This window comes from Podarcis liolepis, assembly GCF_965112155.1.
Source record: "Podarcis liolepis genome assembly, chromosome: 2".
Lineage (NCBI taxonomy): Eukaryota > Metazoa > Chordata > Lepidosauria > Squamata > Lacertidae > Podarcis > Podarcis liolepis.
The window spans coordinates 15,377,777-15,399,441 of NC_139555.1; the positions used below are offsets into that span (position 1 = coordinate 15,377,777).

The 21,665-nt window shown below is 44.8% G+C and overlaps 1 protein-coding gene across 2 annotated transcripts in view; it reads right to left on the reverse strand.

The window, feature by feature from the left end:
- Positions 1 to 2,945: 2,945 nt before the first annotated feature.
- ACVR1B (activin A receptor type 1B) overlaps positions 2,946 to 21,665 on the reverse strand; it is a 42,865-nt gene continuing 24,145 nt past the window's right edge. The window contains exons 3-9 of one of the 2 annotated variants that reach the window (XM_083490152.1): positions 19,954 to 20,202; positions 17,647 to 17,877; positions 14,997 to 15,164; positions 14,285 to 14,441; positions 12,646 to 12,770; positions 9,476 to 9,606; positions 2,946 to 6,919 (exon numbers count right to left, since the gene is read on the reverse strand). In XM_083490152.1, coding sequence (XP_083346278.1) covers positions 6,794 to 6,919; positions 9,476 to 9,606; positions 12,646 to 12,770; positions 14,285 to 14,441; positions 14,997 to 15,164; positions 17,647 to 17,877; positions 19,954 to 20,202 — 1,187 coding nt within the window. In that variant the 3' untranslated portion in view covers positions 2,946 to 6,793. Of the gene's footprint in view, positions 6,920 to 9,421; positions 9,607 to 12,645; positions 12,771 to 14,284; positions 14,442 to 14,996; positions 15,165 to 17,646; positions 17,878 to 19,953; positions 20,203 to 21,665 lie in introns of both variants that reach the window. The other variant, XM_083490151.1, reaches the window with a different exon arrangement.

Consider the following 21,665-nt stretch of genomic DNA (forward strand, 5'->3'; position numbering starts at 1 on the left):
GAGCAGTATATAGGCATTAGAAGGGTGGGACAGACCTCCCTCTAGAATTAACAAATACTGGAAGTAATTTGCAACGTTCGTGATTGCATGGCACCTGTGGACAACATTCAGGCTTTGCACCTAGAAAAAATATACCAGAGGTTGCTCAGCTGAACTCTTCTTTGTGACTACAGTTCCATTGTGGAACTGAAGAGGCATAAGAGTACCTTAAATATATGGTGTGGAAGTGACCTCTATCTACAAATCTAAGGTTGGGCTTACTTGCTTAATGCGCAATACAGCTTTGGGGGAGGAGGGGAGAGAGAGATACTTAGCTGTATATGCAAATAAAGCAAATATGGAACCAATATGTAGCGATTACAGGATCAGACTAGGAACAGCCCCTCAACCCGAAAGGGCCCAATCCTCTCAGCAATGAAGAGCACACCGGATAACCACATTCAATCTAACCTTCTTCACAGGGTTATTGCGGTAATAAAAGGGGGAGGGCACGTGTATATTCTCCCACATTTCCTGATGGAAGCGAAGGATAGAAATAGTATCTTAGTTAAATCCCCATCTTGTCTTGTCTTTCACTCCCTGCAATTGCCCCTTTTCTTTTGTGGCACCTTACAGGATTCCCTTTCCCCAGCCATCATCAGGAGGGTGCATACTGTACAGTGGTACCTCGGGTTACATACGCTTCAGGTTACATATGCTTCAGGTTACAGGCTCCGCTAACCCAGAAATAGTGCTTCAGGTTAAGAACTTTGCTTCAGGATGAGAACAGAAATTGTGCAATGGTGGCACGGCGGCAGCAGGAGGTCCCATTAGCTAAAGTGGTGCTTCAGGTTAAGAACAGTTTCAGGTTAAGAATAGACCTCTCCGGAACTAATTAAGTACTTAACCCAAGGTACCTCTGTATTTACTCAAGTCTAACACACCATTGAATCTGATGCGCAACTCGATTTTCAAAACCTTGAAATCCCCCCCCCCCAAGTATTTGCTGGTGAATGTAAATATGCCATCAAATCTAATGCGCATCTTAATTTCTGCAACGTAATTAGACAAAAAAGAGGTGAGCATTAGATTTGAGTAAATACGGTAATTTGTTCTACTTCTCATACAAATACAGAGTTGGAAGGGACACTGAGGATACCTAGTCCAACCCGCCCCCCCCCCGAACGCCGGAATGTGCAGTTGTCCCTTATGGGGATCGAACCTGCAACCTTGGCATTGTCAACACAACACTCTAACCAATGAGCTATCCCCCTCTAGTCATTCTGAGGATCAAGGAGGAGATTCACAGGGCACTGCATGCTCTTTTAGAAATCCTGCTCACATCGCTGTCTAGCAAGGTGTGCTTCCGTAGCGTCCTAACTTCACAGCAGCAAAATTAGAAACAGAAATCATGTGGAATGTGTAGTGCGCATCCATGCGCAAGTCTCTCCTGGCCTTGTAAAAGTAATGCCTTGTTGTTGAGCCTAAGCAGCATCGTGCAGTCTCCAACTGCATGTTAAAAGTATAGGAAAACAGAATTATAGGGCATTTGGGGAAAGCCGATTAGAATGCAAAAACTGAGGCCCAGATGGCGATCTCCCATTGAAACTGACCCCTAATTTCATTGGGTTGATGCTTAAGGGTGGATGAGGCACCATAATATTGTTAAGGGATAAAGGGGGGCAATCCTCTCTCACAACATGCTCCGTTCACGGGGGCTAGCAATGTGGTGAGGTTTCTAATCGCAGAAAATTGGATGAGCAGGTAACCCACACTTCTGCCATAAAAGAAGCTTAAAAGAAGCAAAATTTATGCTACCAGACTAATGGAAGGGTGGGGAGGGGAATTCTTAATTTCTGTTAAGCACACTCCACAGGCTTAAGGCTGGATAAGCTTGTTACTGCCACTGGAAACCCTCAAGCAGAAATCCAAGATGACACTTTAACATGAGTAAAAGATTTAGCTTTTTATTCCTCCTTCTTATGCTTCACATCTGTCTACTGCCAACAGTTATTAGTCAAATACCATAAATGGAGTGGAAATATGGGGCAAACATATTTGTTTGGCAGGAAGGGATAAGGAATGACAGGGTGACTTCCTGGTTTAGTAGTAACTGCTCCCCCAAGTCTCAGGTGAAGGTGCTCTGGCTTCCCCTTGCATAAAGCAATTTACCGTATTTTTCGCTCCATAAGACGCACCTGACCATAAGACAGACCTGGTTTTTAGAGGAAAACAAGAAAAAAAATATTCTGAATGAAACAGTGGATGTATGGATTTTTGTGGTTCATGCTGTGGCCACAGACATGATATGTGATCTGATGGTGAATTTGGGGTGACCCAATGCAAAAATCCTGAGGATCCATGTGCTTTTACCTCCCCCCTCCCAGGCAGCCTCCTTTATCGTTAGCGTCCCTTGTCTCCCTCCTGATCGCTTGCCGATCAGCTGCTCAGCGGCTTCATTTCAACACCCCCTTCCCTCTTTCTAAAACAAAAACAAAAATGCACAATCTGCTTTTCGCCCCTGGGCAATTCGGCTCCAGGGACCACACATTCGCTCCATAAGACGCACAGACTTTCCTCTTACTTTTTAGGAGGAAAGGTGCGTCTTATGGAGCGAAAAATATGGTGTGCATAATGTGCAGTGTGATCCAATACATGGTTACTCAGAATTAAGTCTGATTGTTTTCACAGGATCATACAACTATTAAGAGTTGGAAGGGGCCCTAAGGGTCATCTAGCCCAACCTTCTGCAATGCAGGAATCACTGCTAAAGAATCCCCCCAACAGATCCAACCTCAGTTTAATAACCTCCAACGAAGGAGAGTCCATCATCAATTTCCCAAAGAGTGACGGGTGGCTTGGTCCATTTGCAGTCTGTGTCAATGTCACCTGCGGCCACTCCTAAGTCTATGGTTATTAAGAGTACTGTTAGCTAGAATTAACCAGAAAAGAAAAGATCGCAGAGCTGAAGTGAATAAAAACAAACTTTTAATAATGTACAACAGAAAATTGGACAGCCTCATTCTTATATTAAAACAAAAGATTTCTTTACTATATTACATGTATTTACATTTGCATACTGAGGAGGTAAAGTGTCTAAGTGGCTATTTTACAGTCTTTTTCTAATAAAACATACAAAACCTGAACGAAATATAAAGATCAAGTAGGAATCAGGGGTAGGTGGACGAGAAAGTGGGAAAAGGGGGGGGGGCAGGGTAGAGACAGACAACAGTACCAGAATGATCTATTCTGAAGCCAGTGTGCCACCTGACAAAATCTTAATAGTACCAGCCAGGAACCCACACCTTCCATCTTCTAGATTTGAAAAAAAAAAAGCAGTGAATGAACTGTTTTCCATTTGGAGGTTTGACGTCACCAGATTCTTTCATGTCTGCCTTGATGCCAAGATGAAGCTAGTTGCTCGTTCCCAAATGGAATTAAGAACTCAAATTCCATCCTGTGACTTACCTGAACTTCAGACCAGTGGACTAAAAACTTCATGGTTGTCTGGCTACAGTTAAAACCAATAATTGGTTTTGGTTATTGGTTTTCTTCACTCTCCTAGGTGCCCTTAGTTTATGCCGTCTAAAAAAAGATCTCAGCAGTTATTGTAGCTGCACTGTTGGGTATGTCTTTTATTTGAACCTTTCACATTACTAAGAAGAAAACAAGCACAACGGAGTGCAACTGTGTCTGTTTGAATTTTAAGAAGAAACTAGTGGCCCTCCGACTTGCCCACTTCTTTCTGATCTGTGGGGAGTGGGACGGGAACAACAGTCCTTTGAATGTGACATTAGGATTTCTATTCCTATTTATCTTTGTAGCAGGTGAAGTGGGAGCAGGTGAAAAACCTGTCCTCCTTCAGAACTGCTGCAATTTGCAGTGCTGTAAATTGCAACCCCAGCCAACGTCTACCTGTCACTGGTCAGATATATGTTAGAAGAGAGAAATGTGCTAAACGAGCATTTAGCCATGTAATGGCCCAGTGCTTTTTAATGCTCTTTAGCTAGCTGCCTTGCTCCTCTTCTGATAGCGCTCCGGAGCAGCACTGAGCAAAAATGTGTTTCTGCTGCAAGAGGCTACTGCGGCCTCTTTGATAAATGCATATTATGATGACTCTAGAAGCCAATCGTTGTGATACAGCCTATCCCTTTTACCTTTCAAGGTGCAGCGCTACACAGTTGGCTTATTCATAAGGACACAACAGAAGTGTGTCTGTGTAGCGGTGGCAAGTTATTGTAGGATATCAATTAGGTGAGTTGTACTCCAATTCAAGCTGCTTTTACATCAGGGACAGTCATCAACATGCCCTCCAGATGTGTAGGCTACAACTTCCTTCATTCCTTGGCTATTGGCCATGCTTGCTAGGGATGACAGGAGGGCATCGTGCTGTCTGCCTCTGCTTTACATAGAAGTAGGTTCTCATCACACTTCCAAGTGGTGCGCTTAACACTGCAATGCCATAAAGTTAGAGTGTACAACTTGCTTCTTGGGGGAACACTCAGAATGTTCTTAGGCACCATGTTACACTACAGCTTCCTCAACTCTTCCAGCCACCAAGGCCAAGCAGTTTCAAAGGACAATGGCTCCCTTGTTACTAAAAAAAACAAACCCCAACCAACTAAGGAGAACTTAGCAATGGAATTATGTTACCGCTGCGAGGTGGACATGTGCATCTTCCAAATTTAAGCCTCCATGATGTACTATCTTCAGCCTCCAATGTCAGCAACTAAGTAGTCAATTTTTCATTGATGGGAATACATGATCTAGACAAATGTCGAGGTGCTTTCCATCTTAGAACCAAGTTGTAGAGGTGATTTGGTAAGCTGTGTCCATTTGCTGGAGAGGCTCAAAAGCAATCAGAAACAGAATCACAGAAGGCAGCGGGTTTTACGAGAAGGGCAAACGCCACTTGTCCCTCCGTGAATAAGAGCGCCTGAGATTTTCAAAACACAGCCCTGGAGGAAGCTACAGTTTGCTTCAAACCAAAAAGAGCGTGTAAAACTGACTCCAATACACAACACGACAATGCTTCAATTTTACACACTGACATAGTTGAGAACAAGAGAAGGGGCTGAAGGAGGAAGAGACAGAGACGAACACCTACACCCACAGACAGCAAAACACACAATGTTTTATATACGGTACTTAAAAAATGCCCTGTCTCAGAGTGGACATAATGTCTCCTCTCAGAAGTCAGGGCCCACAACTTGAGTAGAAACAGTTCCAGTGTAAAATTGAGCTGTGTGCATTTTTTTTCAGTATTTTTTTTTGTGTAGTGATTTCTTTAAAAAGAGAACGAGAGGTAATTATCAATTTTACTTCTCTTATAAAGAATAGTAAAAAAAGTTAAAATCCAGACCCTCCCAATTAAATAAGAATTAACAAACAATAGTCAAACCATTCCAGTTAAAAGTTATGGCTTCAGGAGTTATCTACCACAAACACCCAACCCACATACTATGGAGTTTTCAACGCATTATTTGCATCATAATACAGTCTTGGGCTGTTCCCAAAGCAAACACGACAGCCAAATCAGTCTTATTACACCCTGATCATTTAACTGAAACAAAATGCATGCAAGTTAATCCATTCCAAACTCTCCCCCCCACCCCATTCCAAGTGACACATAATCACTTCCAGAATACGGGAGACCATATACATATATATATACACACACACACAAACATATATATACACACATACATACACACGCACACACGTACACTTTTAATAATAAAAAGTTTAGTTTTGCAGTCATCATTCCTTAAGGGATAAATCTTCACAGGAAGCCTCTGAATACACGCTTTTGCCACAGATGCTTCATTAGAGAAATGTTTAAAATGCTAGAGTTGTTTCTTGAGAATTAGAACGGCAACGATCCTGAAAGGTCAACCGCTTCCCCCAGCCCTACTTTTGCCTTGCTTCCTTTAACCAGGAGCACCAGCACTGATTTCACCTGACACCTATTCCTTCTTCAGATTGGACTGCCTGCTAAGCAACTGTTGCCACCCAGCCCTGACAACACAGGAGGACCATGAAACTAAAAAAACCACACACACACAATAAAACCTATTCCCTGCTTTGAAAAGAAGGGAAGGATGGCAGTGAGATAGTTTTGCGTAGTGCCCCGATGGGTCTAAAAATTGGCAGGGAGGATACCCTTCCCTAGCGAGAGGAAAAAGAGATAATGATGCTCAACGTGTGGGACAAAGAGAGCACGAGCACCTGCACTTTCACACGAGGACACTCTACATTTGCACACGCACAGGGGCACAAGCGGACACGATCATACCAAAGGGGCACAGGGACACGTACCTTTGCACATGCTCACGCTGCTGAACACTAGTGGCTGCGGTGGCTTAGGATCTGTCAAACTAGGAAAGGACTAAGAGCTTCACATGGCCAGACAAGGGAGCACCCAAATCTTATGTGCGCATGTGTGTGCATATGGTGGTCCTCAAGCACTTCCCCTAAGCCAGAGGGCTGTCTCCGACAAGCACGTCGCCAGGATTTACAGGGATTTCCATCAGAGGAACAAGAAGATACGGTTGCGGTCAACTTCTCTCTCTATACAACAAGCCCATCCTTACGCTCTCCGGAGGGCATTAGAAAAAAAAAAAGATGACTTTCACTCGTGAATCAGGAAGGGAGCCAAGTCTGTGGGTGTCCACTTTCCTCACCTAACCTGCACACCACGTTGTCCAGCTGATAGGAGCAGGCTGTGTAGAAATACGAGGTAGACCTTCTCCACCATTCATCAATTCTAGCATGGCAGCTTTTGCGCAGCTTCCTCGGGAAAGGGGCTTGCGGACTAAACTTTCACATCCTCGTGGAGACTGAGATGAGAAAGAGTTTTCTTGATGCGCAACGCTGTTAGTCGTGCTGCTCCATTGGCATACCAGCACTCGCGCATCATTTTCCCCATAACTCGCAAAGACTAAAAACGAGGGGCGGGGGGGAGAGAGAGAGAGAGAGAGAAAAGAAAGACGACATCAGGGATCTCTCAATGGCATATTCAATGCAATGTCTCTTTCAGCCTACATAGGGCTCGTTGCATATGCTGTATGGGTATGTTTTATTTCGCTACAGACAGCATAGCATACGAAGATCGATCCATGCGCAGACATGGCCTTTCTAATTCCGTTCAAGTGGAGCATTTCTCTATCCCTGAGAGCAGGATTTTCCAGTCACCATGTGGCCATCACACAGGTGGTACCACCTGCATAAACTGGCTTCTGTTTACCGACACTATCCACTAGATTAAGGAGAGGAGCTACCGTATTTTTCGCGCCATAGGGCACACCGGACCATAGGGCGCACCTAGTTTTAGGGGGGGGGGAATAATGAAAAAAAAATTATTTCTCCCCCCCCCCAGCCCCAAAGAGCAAAGAAGCCAAGACAGCGAGCAGGATCCATCCCACTGGCTGTCTTGGCTTCCTCTTTAGCCGCGCGCAACCTCTCCAGCCAGGAGAGGCTGCGTGCGGCTTCGTTTTTAGCCGCAGGGCTGGGGCGGGGGAAGCCCGAGCTTCCCCTGACCCCAGCCCCCAGAACAGGTCCGGGAGTGGCGGCAAGGTTGCGCGCAGCCTTGCCGCTGCTCCCGGAGCTTGCGGGGCTGGGGGCGCGCTCCTAGGGCTTGCGGATAGCTGCCTGAAGCCTGGGGAGCGCAGAGGGAGTTGGCGCTGTGCTCCCCGGGCTTCAGGCTTCTATCCGCAAGCCTTCGGAGCGGGGTGGGAACTCCTGCTGCGCTCCGAAGGCTTGCGGTTGGCTGCCTGAAGCCTGGAGAGCGAGAGGGGTCGGTGCGCACCGACCCCTCTCGCTCTCCAGGCTTCAGTGAAAACAACGCGTAGCCTCCAGAGCGCGGAGGGAGCGCTCCCTCTGCGCTTCGGAGGCTTCCCGTTGCTATCGATGAAGCCAAGGAGCCTGCATTCGCTCCATAGGACGCACACACATTTCCCCTTCATTTTTGGAGGGGAAAAAGTGAGTCCTATAGAGTGAAAAAATACGGTAGATCTTGCAAAGGGGTTCTCAAGACCAGACAATCATCCAATTGCAAGTGCACAGCAAGACCAGACAAAGCACTGCACAAATGTCTTCAAAACTCTTTTTTCTTTTTTGGCTTGGTCAGATTTTTACCTGCCCCGATTCTGATCTCAGGTGTAGGGCAGGAGGGCATGGCTTGGCTGGAATGGCTAAGAATAAGAATAAGCCTAATGGTTTACTCCCAGACACATTAAATGCTCAGCGATAAACCAAATTCCTATTAGATTTAATTCCAATAATTATTATCAATATCAATAAAAACAACATACACGGCCAATGTGGAGAACAATTTTCTAAGTGTTTTCAAACTGCGTCAATCAGCCTAGATCAAATGGGAGTACAGTGGTACCTCGGGTTACATACGCTTCAGGTTACAGATTCCGCTAACCCAGAAATAGTACCTCGGGTTAAGACCGTTGCTTCAGGATGAGAATAGAAATCATGCTCTGGCGGCGTGGTGGCAGCGGGAGGCCCCATTAGCTAAAGTGGTGCTTCAGGTTAAGAACAGTTTCAGGTTAAGAACGGACCTTTGGAACGAAATAAGTACTTAACCCGAGATACCACTGCATGGTCATTCAAGTTTTCTAACACACACCATATCTCAGCTTAGTGTGGCGCTGGACCATTTCAAAAGAACCATTTGAAATTGCATGCTAAAAACAGGGTCCTTGGTGGAACATTAAGAGAACTGTTATACAGTGGTACCTCGGGATAAGTACTTAATTCGTTCCGGAGGTCTGTTCTTAACCTGAAACTGTTCTTAACCTGAAGACCACATTAGCTAATGGGGCCTCCTGCTGGCACCGCACCGCTGGCACCCGATTTCGGCTCTCATCCTGAAGCAAAGTTCTTAACCTGAAGCACTATTTCTGGGTTAGCAGAGTCTGTAAGCTGAAGCGTATGTAACTTGAAGCGTATGTAAGCCGAGGTACCACTGTATTGTGTTCACTCCACCATCTGGACCATAAATCACTGACCTGTTTCACACGTTGTTTTTAATCATAGTGAAAATAAATTATGCTATAATGTGAAATAGCAGGCACTTCCACAAGACGTGGTCTGGCTTGTCGTGTTGTCCTTGTGGTTTCTAATGGTTTAATGTGACGTGCGAACCAGGCCACTGACTGCCAATCAACTCCTTTGTCTCTCAGAGGAAGCAGAAGTTGCACTTTCAGAATCCCAAAAGATGATACTGGTCTCACATAGTTAGCCACCTCCTTTTAGCACACTGAAATCCTGCCTTCTCTAGGTAGTTTTGGTTCTCCATCACAAGAGCATTCAGGCTGCCATAAAAAGCTTGCACAGGCCTTGCTCACAAGAGTTATGAGAACAGAGGGCTAGTGTTTCCCTTTCTGCCCTAGCTAATGCGGCAAATTATTAGTATTAATATTGTCGGTACCTCTTGTTCAAGAAGCGTCAAGTTGTTATAGTCTTTGTCACAGTCTAACTGTACCTCGTAACTCTGCCACCAGTTGGGAACATTAGGCCGTAGCTTCTGGTCACATACAACCTTCCGCATTTCTTCTATGGAGGGGTCAGATGGTACAAGGTCATAGTATGGCAGCTGATATTCTTCATGAGTACCTAAAAGATTGAGGATGGGGAGAGAGAGAAAAAAGCTAGTCACACGCCCCAAACAAGAAACTATGCAAAACAGAACTATATTAATACACTGTTGCGTGTGTGTGTGTGTGTGTGTGTGTGATCTTCAACAAACTCAATCAGAAATTAGAGAAAAGTTTAATGACATCACATACATTAAAATTCCTACACAATTCATTGAAAAAGCACTGCTGTACCCACAACTGTATCCTATTTTCATTCCATTCAACCAGAGTTTTCCTCCATTCATGATCAATCTGTCTCCCAGCTTCTTTCCTTGCCGAAAGGCTCTGGACTATACCAAGAAGCCAAGCGGGAAAGGGTGCTCAGGGGCAATTGTGTCAATGGTCCGAGCTGTGCGGATGTTCCACAAGTTGGCCAGGGTTTTGACAGCAGCAGCAGCCGTACCTCCCCCACCATTTCTGCTCTGTATTCTGCTCTGGTCAGACCTCACCTGGAGTACTGTGTCCAGTTCTGGGCACCACAATTCAAGAAGGACACTGACAAACTGGAACGTGTCCAGAGGAGGGCAACCAAAATGGTCAAAGGCCTGGAAACGATGCCTTATGAGGAACGGCTAAGGGAGCTGGGCATGTTTAGCCTGGAGAAGAGGAGGTTAAGGGGTGATATGATAGCCATGTTCAAATATATAAAAGGATGCCACATAGAGGAGGGAGAAAGGTTGTTTTCTGCTGCTCCAGAGAAGCGGACACGGAGCAATGGATCCAAACTACAAGAAAGAAGATTCCACCTAAACATTAGGAAGAACTTCCTGACAGTAAGAGTTGTTTGACAGTGGAATTTGCTGCCAAGGAGTGTGGTGGAGTCTCCTTCTTTGGAGGTCTTTAAGCAGAGGCTTGACAAGCATATGTCAGGAGTGCTCTGATGGTGTTTCCTGCTTGGCAGGGGGTTGGACTCGATGGCCCTTGTGGTCTCTTCCAACTCTATGATTCTATGATTTCTCTATTTCCAGCACAAATCTGAAATATTTTTAGGACACAATCCAAGCACTTTGCAGAGCTGCGAGGCAACCACATCATCTGCAGCTTGTGGCAGGTGAGGAGCAGCAAGTTTCCTGCAATCAGGACAGAGTTGAGGACAATGCTACCAATGACAGTGAGACTAGCTTGATTCCTCCACTCCCTGGAATGCCCTGTTTTGGAGCCTTCCACAGGCAATGCTGCTGATGGCACTTGGTGTTAGGATATAGTTCCATTCCACCTTAAAAGGGTACAGGCATGACGTTTGTGTATCACATGCCTGTTTACTCCCAGCATAGTCTGCTGGGAACTTCCGTTGTATGTTGCTATTGCTATGCGCCTGTTTTCCTGGACACGGAGGCAAGCAGTCATGTTTTCCTTTGTTCCTGAACAACCGTATTCTTTGCTCTATAAGACTCACTTTTTCCCTCCTAAAAAGTAAGGGAGAATGTGTGTGCGTCTTATGGAGCGAATGCAGGCTGCGCAGCTATCCCAGAAGCCAGAACAGCAAGAGGGATTGCTGCTTTCACCGCGCAGCGATCCCTCTTGCTGTTCTGGTTTCTGAGATTCAGAATAATTTTTTTCTTGTTTTCCTCCTCCAAAAACTAGGTGCGTCTTGTGGTCTGGTGCATGTTACAGAGCGAAAAATGCAGCACGTTGAATAAAGCTGTAAATATGCTCTCACTGTCTCCATCGTCCGTTGTGGATGATTTATACACCCTGCTGACAGAGTGTGCACAGGTCTCGGAACATACCTGAGGCTCATGTCGCTAATTGACTGACGCTGTTCCACGGGAGACCGGTGATCGTCCGGAGCCAGCTGGGGACCTGCCTGATGCCCCCGTCTCTCTGGCAGTACCCCAACAACAGGCATTTGGAAGGGGAAGTGCTGTACCAGCAGAGTGACATGTGTCACTCTGTTGGTGGCTGTCGGCGGGTGGGCAGCACAGCTGGGGGAGCTGAGCAGAGGGATACCTCTGCCACATCCAGCATACCCACCCTGCAGCCCAGAATGGGGTGTTAAATTACTCTGCCCCTCGCTCACATGGGCTGCTTTTGCATAGTTCCCACTCAGCTTAAGTCCCAGGCTTTCCCTGTTCTTTCTCATCTCCTACTAAAGGTAAAGGGACCCCTGACCATTAGGTCCAGTCGTGACCGACTCTGGGGTTGCGGCGCTCATCTCGCTTTATTGGCCGAGGGAGCCGGCGTACAGTCATGTGGCCAGCATCACTAAGCCGCTTCTGGTGAACCAGAGCAGCGCAAGGAAACACCGTTTACCTTCCCGCTGGAGCGGAACCTATTTATCTACTTGCACTTTGACGTGCTTTTGAACTGCTAGGCTGGCAGGAGCAGGGACCGAGCAACGGGAGCTCACCCCATCGCGGGGATTCAAACCGCCAACCTTCTGATCGGAAAGTCCTAGGCTCTGTGGTTTAACCCACAGCGCCACCCACGTCCCTTCATCTCCTATTAAGACACCCAATAATTGGAGAAGCAATCAGCTTTACTCAGTCCATGACAAAGAATACAACGGGGGGGGGGGGATTAAATTATAATGCCCACTATTTCACCATCAAAATAACACAGCAGCATATTCTTGAAACTTTACTGAAACAAAATATGCCAATATGTGAATTACCAAACATGCACATGTGAACTCAGATTAGGTCAGGTGATGTTGATTAATACTTCATGTTAATGACTCAGTGCATCCAAGGAAACAGGAACAACCATTTTAAAAGTCATCTAGAACAGAGACTCCACCCACCAAAGACATGTCAATAATCCCCACAAAACCCATTAGTGAGAGTCTGATTAAAATGCTGAGTCAATGGGAACAACATGATCTTCTGAATCAGCAAGACTACTTCCTTCTCCAAACAAGACGGGCAGAGCTCCCATGCTCCTCCTAATTACATCTCTAGTCTACATCCTTTTAAAAATTTCTGTGCATTCGGATTGCACTGTTTTATTGCAACATTTGGAGCAGGCAGAAACCCTCTTAATTTCTATGCAAAGAAAAGAAAAAGAAAGCCATTACCTCCTGAGTTGCATCTCCGAGCAATTTCCCAATAAACTAGTCCCAGGGCATAGATATCAGCACATTTAAATGAATCAAAATGCTTCATGTTAATTGTTTCATCAAGAACCTCGGGAGCCATGTAGCTGAATCAAAATAAGAACAAATCACATTAATTACTATGACATCTATTGTGGCTAAAATCTAATGCTATTATGGTATCTGAGAGTAATACAGAAGTATCATTTGCTGTAACTATGGCTCAAGAATCACAATTTTCAGGGCAGGCCCCTTGTTTGAAAGCCCATTCAACTGAACTGCACATTATGACAGAAATTATTTTTAAAAAATAATAATTATTGCCTTTATGTTAAACCCCCCCCCCAAGATGACATTAGCAGCAGGGGGCGGAACTTAATGTTCAGTTCATATTTTGTGTGTGTGTGTGTGTGTGTGTGTGTGCATGCTCATGTTCTCTTGAGGGGTGGGTGGGTTTGTACATGAATGAAATGATGTGAGCAGCCATGTCCAGCACTTTCCAACAATTTCAAAATGATGCCCATTGTTTCTGCCACCTCCCAAAAATGCTTGAGAGACTACTCATGTCTAAAAAAAATAAAAAAGCTGTTGAAACAACTGAGAATAATAGTTGAAGTAAAATGCATGAAACACTACTGTAAGTCATCCCCAATTGCTTGAGAGTATTTTTGTGTGTGTGTGTGTGTGGGGGGGGTGATCACAGATAAAAGTGCAGTGCAAATTCTGCTCTTCTGAGTATGGGATTCAACTAGTCAAATGTCTAAGCCTAATGTTGCATGTAGGCAAAACAAACCAGTTAGCATTTGGCAAGCGTCTGATCTAGGAGAAAAGCAGAGAGAATATAAACCAGGGTTTGTCAGCAGCTAGGCTAGGCTAGGGCTGGGTGATACATCAATAAATCGTCCAAAACTGGATTGAAACCCATATCTGTTTCATAATTTTTGACCTGGCAATATATCACAAATCATGATGTATGCATGTGTGTGTGTGCGCGCACACGCTATGCAAAAAACACAATGTGGGAAAAACCGTGAAGCCAGCCAACGCCTCTAATTTCACACATTGTGACATATCAGTATATTGCAATGCTAAGCTGGTGATATCACGAAGCTGAAAACCAGATATCAGTCAGCCCTAGCCTAAGCCAATCCTCTCTCCCCAACCATAAGTAAAATTTTCTGGCCAAAGACACACCAATTTAGGCAGCAGTGGGGGAGGGGACTCAAGTAAAACAGAACTGGGATGGGCAGAGAAGTTTAAATTTCTCCCTGGTCTCCACCATTCAATGAGCAGGGAGGGGGTGAAAGCCTCACTTCACAGCTCATCTACGTTGATCAGCTGAGGGCTATGTGTCCCTCACCTCCGTATCTCTGTGTGTCTCATGTGTGTGAATTCTGCATGCCCGATTTGTGTGTGTGAGAGAGCATGGGATGACCACATTCACCATTGGTATGCTGCCCCTTGGCAGTTGGACAAGGGTCAATGTAGCCATTTGGCCAAAAATGGCCAGGCAGCCCTGCTATAGATGAAGCAACTGCAACGGCTTTTGGTCGTATTTTTGGCTCATCACCCAAAGCCGTCAACACTGAACCCCTGATCAGCTGAGCCACCATTTTCTTACCGCTTTGTTCCAACCCTCTGATTGGGGGCTATGTCAATTGTATCAGTAACAGCGTCATGGCGGACAGCCAGACCCAAGTCAGCAATGGCACAAGTTCCAGTCTTCTTCACCAGTATATTCTTGGATTTCAAGTCCCGGTGAGCAATCCCAGGTTTTCCTAGTAAAACGCAATGAAAGAGAATCCTACAATTGTCCTTCGGTGTAATGATAAAATTATTTGCCAGTAATAAAGTCTAAAAAGGAGCAGACAGCATCACAAAAGCCGCAAAGCTCAGTCAGTGTTAAAACTACAAACTACAAAGTGTTAGCTATGAAGGAAATAAACAAGATCTCTTATCAGACTCAGTGCAAGAGCCAGCCAAACTGCTCCTAGATAGGATAGCAGCCTTGTGCAGATATACATTGTTAAAACGATAGTTTAGCAGATATGAACAAGCACTGGAACGGTAACTCCTTGGGAAACGAATCCTGATCATCTCAAACTGCAGTTCCTCATGATGTCTAATGTAGGGAATTGTGGTTTATACAGGTTGCTTACTTGTTTTACCCTAAATTCTACTAGTCTCATTACCCGCCGACTTAAACTTCCTTCCTGCTTTCATCTAAAGAATGAGCTACTTCGTCTTCCTCAGTTTATGCTGATCTTAAGAGAAGCCCTGTCGCTTCCTAAATGACCTCTGTAAAATGTGCATCTGTCAAACCTGTTTCTTACCTTGGGTTCCCACAATTTCCATGTGCAGGTGTGCTAGTCCACTGGCAGCGGACAGAGCCAATTTAATCATCCCCTCGATGGTTACAGTGTATCGGTTGAGGTAATCAAACAGAGAGCCATACTCATGGTAATCGGAGACCAACCACAACTGAGTCCAAGTGCCATTATCTGTTGGCAAGGCAAACGGGAGAAGGGCCCATCAAAAGGGTGAAGAAAACAGCAGCCATACTTTTGCGCTAGAATTCATTGACGAGCAGCAGGCAGCATATACAACAAAAGGCGAAACAGTTGAGAAAAATCTGTTTACTGTATAGAATAACAGAATTGTAGAGTTGGAAAGGATCATCTAGTTCAACCCCCTGCAATAGAAACCTGCAACCTTGGCGTTACCAGCACCATGCTCTAATGGAGCTATCCGGCGTGAATATGTTTGCAGGCATTTACTATGGGATCTACTAGGTCACGTTCAAGGCTGCTGTGCTAGTAGTATACAAAGCTCTGAATCACTCAGTCCCACGATACCTTACTTTGTACACTCTATAAGTTGATCACCAATATCAGTTTCAACAATTTTTTATTGGTTTTTACACTATTTTCCAGCATAACATCCTTTTAAACATCATTTCGAAATTTTTGGCTATCCTAGCCCAAGACTTCCTTCAACCTTGACTGATGGTTTTCTAAAGTCTTTCTAATGTGGGAAAACCGTGAAGCCAGCCAATGCCTCTACATAGCTCCATTCATATTCCAGATGTTGTGATATATAGGTATGTCGCGATGTTTATAACAATGTTGAAAACCAGATATCACCCAGCCCTAGGAAAGGGACAGATCCCTGAAGCTGCCTGACTTGGCTGTCAAGAGAAGACAGTGTGTGATAAATCACATACAACATTATTTTGCTCCTGCTGTATGAACAGCTCCAAAGTGAAGCACATTGTTGTGGCATTACAGGAGCAAACGACTGGTGTCCCCAATGGCCAAGCACACATACGCACACACAACACTGCATACACTTGAAAGCAACTCATTTTATACCAGCGCTCCTTGGCATCATCAGACAATGAATACTCTTTAATAGCTACTAATAAGAGCAACTGTTAACCTTCGTTTCCTGTTAAGATTATCAATTTTGCATGAGAGGCGCAGGATCAGGTCTATAATGCAAGAGCTGTTTCTCAAAACTGGCAATATCCAAGCTGGTACAGAGAGATGAATTTTAAAAAGCGCACTAAGCTTAAGTGATTTCTATAGCAGCAGAAGCATCTGTGATGGGCTGGGTATGTTTTCCAGGTTGAGAAACTGAACAGCTTGGACAGAAACGGAGGAAGTCAGATGACTTTGCCGTGAATGAAGTCCTAGGACTTACTTGGCCCCAAGCCACCCCAAGGGAGGTTTTGCTTGAACACTCTCACAGAAAAACTAATAAATGAGCCAGTCACAAAACTAGAAGCTGGTGAAAGTCAAAAGGCAGGAGCCCTCACAGTGTGTGAGGTTAATTGTTTCTGAAGGCCCGGGAAAAGTTACTTGTACACTGGTCTGCAATAAAATCAGTTTTGAGAAGGGAGTTATTTGAACTACCGGTAGCTGAATTTGAATAACCTTTTGAAGGGGGAATGTGACATGCTGCTTGGGAAATGTGCCAGTGTAATACATCTGAACTCTGCACATATTCAATCACGTCAATGTGACCAATTCCGCTTTGTTACGACAGTTAGCAATCAGAAGCCAAAGGCTGTGACTGTTCCCATCTGCAAGAGCAAGAGGGATGGTTCTGGTTGCTCTATGCTTCACCCACCACCAGCCAAACGCAAAGCTGCCACTGTCATGGACAGACATAGGCAAAGTGATACTCAGAGCTGTTCTGATAGCCACTGCTGCAGTTTCCTGTGCTCAACTTAGAGCAGGGGTATGAAAACTGCGGCCCTCCAGTAGCTGTCAGACTCAAACTCCCACCAGCCTCAGCTGGCATGGCCATTGGTCATGGTCGAGGCAAGCTGTAGTCCAGAAACATCTGGAGGGCCAGAGGTTCCCCACACCTGGGTCTAGAGTTAACTCACCTAAGGTTGAGCTCTCTCTCCTCCCATCTGGTTAGCCCAAATTGATTTTTCACATTGAGTGCTTCATGATGACTCCCTTGAATTTTCCAGGTAAGGACCCTGAGAGTGGCCCTGTGCCTCTTTTATCATTGATCAGAAAGGAAGATTAAACCAGGTGGAGTGTCTATTATTGTATCATTGTGATATGGGGGGCAGGGAGAGGAGGGGAGAACTTCCTCAGTTAATTTTGTCTTATGGAAGCCTTAAGATACAGAAAGACAACAGTATACCTCCCTTGCCCATAATCCTTTAGCTTTCTAGTTTCTTTGCCTTTCTTCCTCCATCAGAGTCAGTGTGAGTTTTTAGCCCTATCGAAACTGGCCTCTCACCAAAAACAGTAAAAAAATAATTGTGCTGTGTTGTTGCTTTGTCTCTCAGCACTTAAGGCATTCACGAACATTTCAGGATGACACATCAGCGCAGTCAACAGACACAAAGGCTTCAACATCGCCATGAAACTATAATGTAGACTGCAGATAGCACAAAGCAATATTTTAAAATACAATCTGTAACTCTGGTTTGTTTACTGGAATGCAGAAGCAGCACGATACCTTTGTTGTCTGCAGCGATAAACCCCAAAATATTCTCATGGCGCAGCATGACCGTTTGGTAGATCTCGGCTTCTCTGAACCAGGATCTCTCTTCCCGCGAAGAAAAGATTTTCACAGCTACATCGCCGCCACGCCACCGGCCACGCCACACTTCCCCAAAACGACCTTTGCCGATTATTTCCTGCAGGACAATTGTCCGAGCCACAGTGCGCTGGACAAAGAGCGGCAAACCTGCCGGCAAAAAGTTAAATTAGAGATAGGGAAGACAAGGCCAGTATAAAGAAGAAAGTGGGCCAAGTTTGGTTATGACATACAGTGGTACCTCGGGTTACAGGCGCTTCAGGTTACAGACTCCACTAACCCAGAAATAGTACCTCGGGTTAAGAACTTTGCTTCAGGATGAGAACAGAAATTGCATGGCAGCAGCACCAGGAGGCCCCATTAGCTAAAGTGGTACCTCAGGTTAAGAACAGACCTCCAGATCGAATTAAGTTCTTAACCCAAGGTACCACTGTATTCAAGAGTCCAAATCAAAGATTTCCTGCTCTTATTAGGGCCTGATGCAGCAATTATCTTCTAAAGATCCAAAGTGTGGATATCCTCAAAAGAAGCATAGCAGCCACATCACTGAAACAGGAGCTTGAGTCTGCAGTCCTATGTGCACAACCGGCCTTTGCTATTGTGGCTGGCTGACAATCTCAATATGCAGAAAGAAAGGGTTGAATTCAACATTGTGCTATGCTGAATGTTCTGTCTAATGCCAGGCAGAACAACCCCCTACTCTCCACCTGTATGCCATTCTGGGGTTCTCCTGACCCCCGAGGCAATTTGGGGGGGTCACACATATGGGAAAAACCTGTTGCGCAAGTGGAAGCCCTTCCACAGGGCTTCCACTTACAGGGTTTGTTAGTGGAATACTCATGCAGTAAGAAAGGGAAGTGTTGAAAAGGATCCCATAGGGCAGGAAGCCAAGGTGGCTTGGCTTTAAGTACTCAAGAGCCTCTTAAGGCGTCATGTGCAAAAAAGAGCAGGTTCCTTCAGCTTTATAACAAATGTGAAGAGGGAATTTCAGCAACTGCCACTTGTCGTGCAGGAACCCTGTCTCTTTTGCATCTGACCATGCTATTGGGACGCGGGTGGCGCTGTGGGTAAAACCTCAGTGCCTAGGGCTTGCCGATCGTATGGTCGGCGGTTCGAATCCCCGCGGCGGGGTGAACTCCCATCTTTCGGTCCCAGCTCCTGCCCACCTAGCAGTTCGAAAGCACTCTTAAGTGCAAGTAGATAAATAGGTACCGCTTTATAGTTGGAAGGTAAACGGCGTTTCCGTGTGCTGCGCTAGTGCTGGCTTGCCAGAGCAGCTTCGTCACGCTGGCCACGTGACCTGGAAGTGTCTCCGGACAGCGCTGGCCCCCGGCCTCTTAAGTGGGATGGGCGCACAACCCTAGAGTCGGACACGACTGGCCCGTACGGGCAGGGGTACCTTTACCTTTACCTATAGGCAATCCATTTATAACTTCAGTGTCCTGTGTGGTGACTATGAGTAGAAAACTGGCACATTCTCAATTCAGATTCCATTTTAGCAATGGGTACAACTAGACCATATTTGCGGCTTGCCCATCGCTCAACCTCAGTCAGTCCTGTGTGCAAAATGGGGACACTGACAATCTATCCTATATGTCGTTGGCAATTACTGAGATATTGAGAAGCATTTTGAATGCTCTAAATGATACGCTAACTTGTGCCAAAGATATGCAGCAGATGTGAATGCAGCTATGCCAGGCCTGATTTGAACTATAATCTACACTGGGAAGGTGATAAGTCACATGGGCACCTATTGCAGCACATAAGGAAGTGGAGCAAAGGCACATCCTTCCTTTCCTACCCATTTTTACCCCTGCTGTGCAACAGAAGGGAAAGGAAAATAACTGCTGAGAACTTGACTTTGAGGAAGAAAGCGCTCTCTTCTTTAACTTCATAACAAATGCCTACTCCAGACGAGAACAGCAGCCAATTTAGGGCCACTTGCTACTTGCTTTCAGCACCTATTGTTTAAACTGCAACACTAAGAAGGAGAATGGTTCAGAATTCCATCATATTAAAGAAAATGATTTAATAATAATAGTAATTTTATTATTAATACCTCGCCCCTGTGGCTGGGTTTCCCCAGTCACTTTGGGTGGCTTACAGCATATATAAAAACATAATAAGGTGAATATACTGCATTTTTACTAAAATTAGAGCCATATAAAATAGCTTAGCAACATTTTAAAAAAACAAAATGTTGCATAAAAAGGAAGGCCTTTGTACCTGAGCCAGAGCCAGAGGTAGACAGATCATACACTAGATCTTGAAGGGTTTTGTCCTTGGATAGACACATCTCGCAAGATGGATCTTCCATGTCCAGCCGTTGACGATTGTGATATACTCGCTGGTGGTGGTGAAAGACAAAAACCACTATGATCAAAATGACGAACACAAGGAAGACCGGGCCTGCAATCACAGCCACAAGCTCCACAGGTCCCCAGCCAGAAGGTGTTTCGTCATCTTTCCGATGCCCTTGAGGAGAGACAAAGAACAAACGTTTCACCTTCAAATTCAAAACCAGCATGCATGCAATAATTTTAGGTTGTATTTTAAAAGTGCGCAGAAAGGTCTGTGATGATGATGAAAACCAAAGTATGGAGCAAAGAGAGATGAAAGATATTGGCAGGAATTTACACTGGTTACACTGAGGATGTGCACCCTTCCTTCATCGCAGAGACCATGAGAATCCTCTCCTTGTTTTCAACCAACTGCAGTTTGTCATTTCATCTGAATTAAAACAAACTGCAGTTAGGAGAAAATGGAAGGTAGGAGGAGGCTTTTGATCATAACACTAAATCAGGGTACAGCATTATATCTGAATCAGGCCACTATAATACTGAAAGGAAGTCTAAATGAATGGGATTTTTGTTTTCATTCTCTAGGTTTTCAGAAGTCTCTTCTCACACTGATATAGACAACTAATGGAATGTTGATGCAAAATAAGAAGACAAGCATTGCTTCAAAGTAACATAAGCTACTTCCATGGACTTATCCAGCATCTCCTTTATCCCCTCTCAAGAGTTTACTGCTTATTACTCAAACTGACTCCCTTTTAAAAATCCCAGAATCCTGCAGATTTGCTCACTTCTATTGAAAGAAAGCTCTCTTAGGCCTTAAGTAACTATATGGCAGAAAGGCGCTTCTCAGGTGTGGCTTTTGCTGTTATGATGTTTTATGAAAGTCAGAAACTACTTGCATAAGCAGAAACTTCACTCCAACATGCAGCAATTGTCTACTTAACAGAACATAAAGCTGTTGAGTCCATAGTAGATATGCAGGCTAAGCGTATTAAGCATAACTTCCATAGCTGAGAAAATAGTCCCTCTTTGTCTTTCCTAATTATGTAACCCAAATGTTTTGCTTTAAGTTAATTGACACGTAAGTCTTACACTGCATACACACCATATATTTAAAGCACATGACTTTCCCCAGCAATCCTGGGAAATGAGTTTACCCCTCACAGTGTTACAATTTCCAGGATTCTCCAGGGCAAATAATGTGCTTTAAATGTATGGTGTGCATATATTTTAAAAACTTTAATAAAATATTTTTTTAAAAAAATGTATGGTGTGCAGACAATCTAAGCCAAACCATAGCTTAGAGGAAACACACAAGTGAGTGGTTTCCTGGAGAAAAGATTGCAGCCTGTGTGTGTGTGTTCGTTCCTTCCTGTTGCTGCACTACTCAGATCTAAGCCATGGTTTGGCCAAATGTGTTGTCCAAATCTGGGCTTGTGGTTGGTCTCCTCCATAAGCTATAAACTCAAGAACAAACCTTGTGGTTTGTGTGTAAATTTACATATGTTTTCTAATTACAAAATAAACTTTTTTTTGGGGGGGGGGGAGAGACGCACAATTCATGGTTTGTCTGGAGTGGGACTAGCCATGAGTCCAGGTTCAGCAGACACACTAAGTCAAACCATGCTTTAGCTCATA